General features: G+C 30.7%; 2 protein-coding genes and 1 long non-coding RNA gene across 8 annotated transcripts; 1 reads left to right on the top strand and 2 right to left on the bottom strand.

The window, feature by feature from the left end:
- Positions 1 to 2,905: 2,905 nt before the first annotated feature.
- On the bottom strand, positions 2,906 to 4,860 carry LOC126928298 (G-patch domain and KOW motifs-containing protein-like). Of its 6 annotated transcripts, none has more exons than XR_007716505.1 (5): positions 4,644 to 4,860; positions 4,176 to 4,533; positions 3,963 to 4,096; positions 3,644 to 3,878; positions 2,906 to 3,373 (listed from the first exon to the last, which is right to left on the bottom strand). XR_007716505.1 is itself a non-coding variant. In XM_050744108.1 (4 exons), exons 1-3 carry the CDS (start codon positions 4,781 to 4,783, stop codon positions 4,001 to 4,003), a joined length of 594 nt encoding a protein of 197 aa, XP_050600065.1. In that variant the 5' UTR covers positions 4,784 to 4,860; the 3' UTR covers positions 3,515 to 3,878; positions 3,963 to 4,000. The 6 variants fall into 6 exon arrangements, 4 of the variants coding, with proteins under 4 accessions (XP_050600065.1, XP_050600066.1, XP_050600067.1 ...); XR_007716506.1 differs by having other exon boundaries at positions 3,659 to 3,878; XM_050744108.1 differs by lacking the exon at positions 2,906 to 3,373 and having other exon boundaries at positions 3,515 to 3,878.
- Positions 4,861 to 5,368: 508 nt separating this feature from the next.
- Positions 5,369 to 6,342, top strand: LOC126928301 (uncharacterized). Its single transcript, XR_007716509.1, has 2 exons — positions 5,369 to 5,907; positions 6,012 to 6,342. It is a non-coding gene; the product is annotated as an uncharacterized LOC126928301 (long non-coding RNA).
- LOC126928297 (katanin p60 ATPase-containing subunit A-like 2) lies at positions 5,937 to 8,850 on the bottom strand. The gene is made up of 6 exons (XM_050744107.1): positions 8,420 to 8,850; positions 8,048 to 8,309; positions 7,551 to 7,719; positions 7,381 to 7,493; positions 6,982 to 7,184; positions 5,937 to 6,819 (listed from the first exon to the last, which is right to left on the bottom strand). The coding sequence occupies exons 1-6, from the start codon at positions 8,503 to 8,505 to the stop codon at positions 6,435 to 6,437; spliced, it is 1,218 nt and encodes a 405-aa protein (XP_050600064.1). The 5' UTR covers positions 8,506 to 8,850; the 3' UTR covers positions 5,937 to 6,434.
- Positions 8,851 to 9,293: the final 443 nt, after the last annotated feature.

Raw genomic sequence — 9,293 nt, 5'->3', positions numbered from 1 at the left:
TTAAAGATGTTCAAAAGAATGTAGTCTTCGCGTGTTCTTTATCATATCCCTGATCAAAGACATTCCAATATTATTACAATATCCAGTTACATATTGATACACAAGATATACAGATTATCATTTATAACATTTTGGTTTTCTTAATTGAGTTATTCATTTAGTACAAATGATAAGTAATTAGTAATAATTCATAAAAAAAAAAAAAAAAAAAAAAAAACGGTATTGTAGTAGAAATATTATGAGAAAACATTTTCTGTTTCAGTGTAGAGTTACTCCTTTTTATAGACAGTGTCGTACAAATCCGTACGTCTTTGAGAAAATGTAGGTATCTGAGCCCTTACTTCCTCAACAACTTTCAAATCTGAGAGAAAAGAAAAACGATAAACCAACGAGACTAAAAGTTAATTACATCATGGATTTCTCGCTTTTAATGTTAAGCTGGAAATTACCGATATCGGTGACCATCATATTTTCCTGAGTTTCCAAATCATAAAGGATTTTCTCCCAGGGATTTGTCAACTGTGTATGTCCCCATGCGACATAACTTGCTGAAGGAACACGAGCCGGTGATATACAGGCGACGTATAATTGATTGTCATTCGCTCTGGAACGCTGAAGTAATGACCAGTGCAGTGGTCCAGTGGTCATATTGAATGCCGCCGGATATATCAGCATTTGGCAACCTAACACAGAGAAACGGGAAATATGAGACCACTGAATCTTAGTTAACTTTGTAGGTGCACAGTCCACATTCCATAATTTATGAATATGCGAGAACAGTCCTCTTGTCGTGCTTCTAATTCTTTTATTTATTTCATTTTCAGCGAATATACTGGTTTTTTAAATTAAGCTCCTTTTTATACAGAGTTACAGATTATATTGATTATATTTTATATAGAATATATTTAAGAAAGATAGTTACTTTCCTGCTAGTTAAGTATTGTTCGATTAAGCTACTGTACCTTTGTTCCGATAAATGCGTGCCATTTCCTCGAATCTGATATCATAGCAAATGCCAATACCTATTTTCCAGCCCTTCACATCAAACATTGTTAGGGAATCACCAGGACTGAGTGAATCACTCTCTCGGAAAGTAATCTTGTTGGGAATGTCGATGTCGAATAGATGTATCTAATAACATAAAAATATAGTTGCTAACTCTATTGCTGTAACTTTTGTAATTTAACATCAATGTTACGAACTTTTAAACTTTAATTGTTTTTTATTTAATAACTGACAGCGTTTTTATCACTTTCTTTTATTAAAAAGTTTTATCATTTAATAATATTTGAGAAGGAATATTTTTTAAGAAAAAATAAGTTTTTTCGTATGTGAAAAATTTATATTACAAAACAAATATATTGTACAAAAACTTATATATTATATTACGACAAAAATGTATGTTTCTCGTATCAAAACGTATTTTATAAACCTATAACATATTTTTTAAATTATAGAATTGGTTATAGTACACGTATGTACATATGTATATTCCTAAATTATTCCTAGATAGAGTCACTTTCTCCACCCCGATATTTTCAATTTCAAAGCCACATGGAGGTATATTATTTACCTTCCGGTGTTTTGCTATCAAAGTTCCATCGGGACCCCAAATAGTACAGCAGGTATTGTACAATTTATCGCCCTCTATTTCAGGTATCGTACCACCAACTACATAAATGCTGTTTTCCTTAGCTGTCTTCGATAAAGCAACGCTCGTTTCACCATCAGGAATACTCTCGGCGTATTTTGGAAACTATTCTGCATTGCAATATTTCAATTAATGAAAAATAACTGTCCTTTGTTCCAACTATAAATTAGGTTGAAATGCTTGTCAATTTTTTATTTTTTAAATTATTAAAATAACTAAATTTTATATTTCGATTTACTTAAATATATAATTACTTAGATAATAGTACATATAATAAATTGTTTCTACAGGTTCAAGATGAAAAATGAATATTTAGAAATGTTTGTTTAATTACAATCATGCTATTTGGGTTAGTACCAGTGACTTGTTACTTAACGACTTTGCTAGTACTTTTTGAAACATAAAGTTAGATTTTAACTAACTTTAATTTTTAACTACTATAGGTGGAATTATAAATACAAAATAATTGATAATACTAGTTTATAAATACCTAATTATTAGTATCTTAAAAAATATATTTATACAAAAATCACGATAATCATAAAAGTGGGGAAATTCTATATTCTCGAGTCAATTCACAATCTTTATGGAAGTATAAACGATAAGGTAATTTGTCTACTTTTACTTTTTTCTATATAGTTGTTATACATATAATAAATTATTAGAAAAAGAAACAAATTATTACGTATTCCATATGGTGAATTAAAGCATTCAGGAAGAGCGATAATATCAGTATTATGCTCTTTCGCGCTGGAAATGTAGGAAACTGCCCGCTCTACATTTTTGCTTTTTACTTCATTTACTTGAAGTTGTACCAACGCCAAGCGAAATGCTAAAATGTTGGAAAAGTTAAATACACTCGGTTATATATTTCCCATACTTTTTACCTATAAATACTTTATACATAGTGAATACTTACTCGACATCGTTCGCACTACTTGTTTAGCGATGTTCGTAAGTATCATAATGTTCTTTGAGGTTATGTATGTTACTACTCGATATCAACATTACGTAAACAATACGCGGGGATTTTTAATAATTATTGATAAAGTTTAGGACATTAACTTTGATGTAATTGTAAACATTATTACATATTATAATTAAATGTAATTTTCAGTTAAGGGTAAGAAAAGAAATATAATATTTTGTAAAAATACACTTTATTATAAAATCTGTATAAATAAAATTGTACAATTTATCTTGAAAGTAAAGTGACCGAATACGTTCCTGGAAAATATTACTGCCTACTAAATGATCGAGATCTTGATCTTTCTCGTCTTTTGTGTTTCTTTCTGTCTGCGTAATCTCTGGGTTTCTTATCTCTAACGTTTTCTCTTTCTTTGTCTTTCTTTTTATGTTTTTTACTTGATCTTTCAGATGAACAATCGTGCTTCTTATGTTTCTTTGACTTTTTCAATCTTTTTAATTTATAAGAATCGTTCCTATTAGAGTTACTTCTTTCTCTCCGTCTCTTCTTTTCAGAATCACTATCGCTGTCATCATTAGATTCGGAGCGCCTTTTTCGTCTTTCTGATTTTTTATCCCCCACTTTATCATACTTGTTCTTATTGTGCATCGTACTTCCGATTTTCTTTCTTTTATTACTACTTTTGTCACCATCTTCACCGTCTTCGGAGTCAGGGGACATTGATCTTTTTCTATCCATCTTTTGCTCGAGTCCCTTGGATTCCTTGTCCTTATATTCCTCATACTTTTTTGTATCTGAAATTAATCCCATAAAATACTGAGAGCTAAAACCTCTACATTTATCATATTTTGTATAAAAATAGAAGGGACCTTTAAAAAATTGCATGCAACAACACACTTACAGGTACTCTTGAATTAGTTTTTCTACATGTCCGATTATGTCTTTATACGTATATGTCAATTCAAATTTATTTTCTTAAAAGTCCCTTAATGAAAAACTAACACTTCATATTAACTTTGAACTTTTGAGTTCTTAGAATATTCTGATTTAGTCACTGGCTGTACCATAAATTCATTTACAGATATTATATTTCCACCAAGAGCTAGTTTTATTATGAGCCTTCCAGCATCATCATCGAATCCTTCTATTTGACTATAATTATTACTTTGTTTTCCAGCTATAATTTTCACAAGTGTTCCTTTCTCGATTTTAACTTCTTCCTCTTCTTTTTTGGAATCTGTATTTTTCTTCTGCGATGCTACTTTTGGTCGTAATTCTGGTATGACAGCTGCTACTAATCTGTAATAGTTAGAATGAACGATTGTGAAATAAAAAATGATGTTCTCTGTTTACTTTCCAAAAAGTGATGTATTAAATACATACAATTAATTTAATCCAGAGTAAAATTCATACTTTTCATTTCAACCAATTCCCTTTCCTGGTTGCCATCCCATTCCCCGTAACATTGCTACACCAAAAGCATCAATAGGAATTTTTTCATAATCTTCTAACGTAGACTGAAAAATACAAAACGATATTTATAATATGCAAATGTAACACATCTGTGCATCGCACATCAATATGTTGATAACGTACCTGTTCTTTGCCTCTTAATGATTCATCTTCTACTAAAGGTAAAGTTAAATCATTTGTTTTAGTTTCATATTTATTCTTTGACTTAAGTTCCTCAATGATTTCCTTTGTCGCTTGCTCTTCTAAAGTAACAACTTTATTTTCACTATCTTCAACTGGCTCTTTCTTTATTGATATTATTGGCGATGTTTTTCCATTAGATAGCTTTGATTTTGCCTCGTTAACACTAGCGTCTCCTACCTTTTCCTTATCTGCCTTCGGAAGGAAAATGTTTGCATCTATTTTATTAACAATTCTATCATGCCAGGTTTTTGAACCTAGTAATGGAATAATTAGAGGTTCATCTTTTTTTTCTTCCTCACTGAAATAAAAAAATTGTTTTCAAATATATATATTCCGCTATTGGTGATTTTTATAGGATAGGTTGAAGTTATATGTTTCTTGATTAAAAATTTTACTTTTTGAACTCACCCTATTACTTTAATACCTTTCTCATCAAGGCATTCAATGTAATCAACTTTCTTTTTTTCTTGTGGAATAGCATTTTTTAACACAGGTTTCTTAATAGATTTCGCAAAACCGAAGGAAATCTTCTTTCCTTCTTCTGCCATTTATTTGTTATTTTAACACTGACTTATAGATCAATACACATGTATATACTAGACATAAAGATTGATGTCACTTGAAAACATAGTTTCAATTTCGTTAATATGTAATGTACATACATGAATCTAATATCTTATTATACTTTATTAATCTACTCAAAATTACTTGCACATTACTAAAATTTCATTCCGACAATATATCAAGCGCCTGAATAAGTGACATTAAAGTAAACATATATCAGAGAGGAAATAACAAGAACTGACGCCTATGGTTTTCTATGTTACAGAGCTAGTGCTACACCATACGGCCAAATGCCGAAAATGGCTAGGATATCCCAGAGAGAGTAGTGCTGCACCATGCAGCCAAATGCCGAAGGTGGTTTATGCTAGTATATATCTGCCTATACGTTTCAATCAGAAAATCGATATTATGTGTTCATGTGAAAGTTTACATTTCCCTAGGAGCTGTATTTTGATAGATTTAAGCTTCTAATGAAGCATTTTAAACGTATAGAGTATACTATGAAGTAGATAGTAGTGCGGATCATTTTATATTCATAGTGGTGCTTTCATGGTTTCACATTATCATTTAGACTGATAATTTACGATTTCATCTATTCCCTTTTTTTCTCTTTTAAGCCTCCTTTTTCTATGCTTGGCCAGTTCCAGTAAATGTATTTAAAGCTATTACAGGTCATTCAGAAGTTACGTCTCATAAATTAAAATACATAGAAGAATGGCAATTACATTCTCCTTTTTATCATTTATATTCTATTATTAGAACACGTATCATTTTTCAAAATTTTCCTTGCAATCTACAATTGTTTATGTCATCTTCCTATTGGTCATCGACTTTGTCATTTGCATGTCTCATTTTCCTCGTGTTCGGCATTTCAATATCAGGGAACGAATTTGTATCTTCTACATGAAATCATCTCTTTAATTTCAGATAGGCGAATATGCGGCTGCTTCTGTTCCAAATATCTCCGTTACTGTGCCTGTTGACGGAAATCGGCGTGGCTGGGATCGGTAAAGCATGGCAGATCCTGCCATACGCGACCGATTCCTGGAATCACCCATCATGGCCACGGCTCCACTCTTCCGCGTTCGAAGTTCGCAGCGTGACCGGGGTTGGTCATCTCAATCCCTTGTTTAATTGTTGATTTTTTTAAATCTTTGTTTATTAATTCCAGGTTTTTTACATATTTTTTTTTTTTACATGATTTTTTTCCAGAATAAACGCTGAATTCTGATTGTAGGGTGGATACAGGCAAAAGTACCGATACGCGACGGTACGACATAGCCATGCATTATTACATTCTTTTTTTTTTTTTTTTTTTTTTAAGATTATTATTGTAACTTAAATTTAAGCCGCTGTTACGCTGTGCCTATGTACGATATTTTAATTTATGTCCTGAAAGCCTGGACGCAAAAACAGGACAGTTCGTTAGCGTAGGAGGGAACTTCTTCGTTAGACTGAACTCTGTTGATTGACTATTGAAAGCGCAAAGCGTAATAAGTTATAGTAATTCTTTTGCACGAGATTAAATAATTCAAGAGCGTTATTTTTTAGTATTGATTAGAGTTATATTTTTATATTTCTATACTTTTATATTTTTATATTTTTATATTTTTATATGATAACCATTTATATTTTTTAAAATATCTTGTCTTGGCATACATATTTTTTCCACGCTTCATATCTATCCACATTCGTAACTGTAGGTGACATTTTTTTTAACAATTTTGCTATTATTTTATAATTCTTTAATTCATATTTCAAAGTCGTAATAGATGTTTCTCTTTCTTCAAGTCTTTTCAATATTGGATTCATTTCTAGCTGCCATGCTTGCGTACAAAGCAATTTTATATCCGCACAAGAATATTTTTCAGTAGATTTTATTATGTGACTCACAATATCCATATTCTCTAATAATCGGTTGCTAAGGTATAATTTGAACATATCAAATCGAGTAACTACGTTTGGTAATGATACGTATATATTCTTTTCAAGGCGTCTGCGTAATGCTGCATCAATATCCCTAATAATATATTTACAATAAATATTATTGTTCTGTTATATTAATAATAACGAAGGAATATTCCGAACAACACAATAATTAAGATTAAGATAATGAATAATTATGATATTAAGATATTTTCTACTTAGAAAACATTGAAATAGCTATAAATGATATACATACCAAGGGCAATTAGATGCGGCCAAAAGAACTACATCAGAATTTCTGTTAATTACTAATCTATCCAATCTAAAAAGAAGTTCTGATCTGAATGTCTTTGCAGATTTAGACAATGTATACTTTACTCCTTTATTTGTTCCTATGCAGTCAATCTCGTCGATAAAAATAATTGTTGGCGAATTATTATAGGCAAGTTCAAATAAAACCTGTTCAGTTTAACAAATGTATTTATTATTTATTAAATATTATATTCAAAATTCCTTAAATTCATTGTTTCATCACGAACGTAATATCATTTCGTTTTCCAAACAACTATTCTATTTATATATGAATGACGACAAATAAAAACAAATCTTTTTAAACCTAGAATCTCTTCTTCATAGACAAAGGAAATCAACTTACACGGATATACTTCTCGGAATCACCTCTCCATTTGTCCACCAATGAGCTGGCCGTTATGTTAAAAAAGTTGCATTGGCATTCTGTTGCGACTGCCTTCGCCAACATCGTCTTCCCTATTTCATAATTGCTTGTAAACATGTATGGGAATGAAAGAAATACGAGTATCTTACCTGTACCAGGTGGTCCATATAGCAGAATACTTTTACAGGGAGCAAATGGGCCTTTAAACAAGATAGGGTATTTAAGGGGATACACAATGGCATCCTTAATGGCAGATTTACATTCCTCTAGGCCTGCAATGTTGTCCCAATATACATTAAATTTTTTCAGTATGATTTCCTGCGACAATACAAAGATGAAATGGTGCATAATCTCCGTATTAATTTCCTTGAGTGTTATGTAATTCATTATTTAAAGCTTTACTGAAATCCCTGTGTCATTGATATACAGTGGATTGTTTATCCAAGGTATTTGTTGGATATACAGTGGATATATACAACAATACATTTGTTGGATATTGATATACAGTGGATTGTTTATCCAAGGTATTTGTTGGATATACAGTGGATATATACAACAATACATTTGTTGGATATTGTTTATCCAAGGATAGGTATTTTATTTTTAAAAAGCTTTACAATACGTATATTAATTGAAAATAACTTACGGATAAAATGTCTTCAGCAATCTTCTGCAATTCTGGATTGTCTATATAAAGGTGCCGAGCACAGTTTGATATCTTTGATTGCCTGAATTGTTCCATTGAGACGTTAAATAGCTCTTGTGATGAAGATCCATAGTTTTCATTGGCAGAAATTGGTGTCACTGTTATTGCAAGATTAATATCATCCGTAGCATCACCCCTCATCTTCTGTTGTGCATTCCTCCCTTCCACAGACCCAGATACAGACTCACTTCTCGTTTGTTTGCTAACAGATTTGACACGTTTTACTACTTCTTTGAAGATTGAATGATATTGTAATAGATACGTTGAATATGTTGAGAAAGTTGAATAGTGTTAAATAATTTAAATTCTTACACTTTGTTCGCATTTGTCATTTCCCTCGTCTTTATTTCCTTTTCAGTTATTTTCTTGCACAATATAGGATATTTTTGGAATTTCATCTTGTAATAATTTTCATATTCTCTAAGAATAATTTCCAAATTGACGTTGTCGCAGACTCGATATTTCCGAGATAGACGAGCTTCCAGGATTAATACATCGCTAATGTCTGCATATCTAAAAAATATAATTTTTAATTCATTGAACAAATTTTATGCTATGAGTACACACTATACGATAATCATCAATTGGGACAACTGTTTTATTTCTATCCTTTCTATTTATCTATCTATTCTATTTCTATCCTTCTGCTTTTTAATTTCTAATTTTTAAAGTTTGAATTTAAATATATTTTCATTTATAACTAGTTTATCTACGTTATCGATTGAGTTATTCTATAACAACCGAGTTATCGATGTCGATTTTCAAATTTTGATTCCTTCCCCTCTTTCCGCACTAATTTCTATTTCGATTGGTCACCGATATTATTCGAAAAAAATTGCAACTGAGAAGATATCTAAATTGCAATGTACTCACCCATTGCGTTCCAAATAATCACATATAAGGTACAATATGTTCCGATTACGTTCCGAAGTATGACTCTCCTCCTAATGCGACATTTATTTTTTTTTTATTATTAACAATAATTATTAATAATATAAAGATTTTCATGCAATTTTCTGTTACATTGCGAGTTTAATAAATTTGTTACACATAATTTTGTTATCTACTATCTTGATACGCGCAAAGATAAATCTTAATGATATATAATACAGCGTAAATGGTTATAAATAATTAATTATTGACAATAATTATAAGAATTATCGAAAGAAAAAATCATAGATACAAA

The sequence above is a fragment of the Bombus affinis genome, unplaced genomic scaffold (assembly GCF_024516045.1).
Source record: "Bombus affinis isolate iyBomAffi1 unplaced genomic scaffold, iyBomAffi1.2 ctg00000826.1, whole genome shotgun sequence".
Lineage (NCBI taxonomy): Eukaryota > Metazoa > Arthropoda > Insecta > Hymenoptera > Apidae > Bombus > Bombus affinis.
Note: the sequence above shows the minus strand (reverse complement) of the source record. Positions and strands in the feature narration are given on the sequence as shown.

Bases quoted from the DNA above. Each gene is read 5' to 3' on its own strand.
- LOC126928297 (XM_050744107.1), bottom strand. From the start codon at position 8,505: ATGAAATTCCAAAAATATCCTATATTGTGCAAGAAAATAACTGAAAAG. The intron at 7,494-7,550 runs GTAAGATACTCG...ATTATGAAATAG, and splicing joins ATATGGACCACCTGGTACAG to GGAAGACGATGTTGGCGAAG. The intron at 7,185-7,380 runs GTAAGTTGATTT...TAAACTGAACAG, and splicing joins ATTCCGAGAAGTATATCCGT to GTTTTATTTGAACTTGCCTA.
- LOC126928298 (XM_050744108.1), bottom strand. From the start codon at position 4,783: ATGGCAGAAGAAGGAAAGAAGATTTCCTTCGGTTTTGCGAAATCTATT. The intron at 4,534-4,643 runs GTGAGTTCAAAA...TTTTTATTTCAG, and splicing joins AAAGGTATTAAAGTAATAGG to TGAGGAAGAAAAAAAAGATG. The intron at 4,097-4,175 runs GTACGTTATCAA...TGTATTTTTCAG, and splicing joins CATTAAGAGGCAAAGAACAG to TCTACGTTAGAAGATTATGA.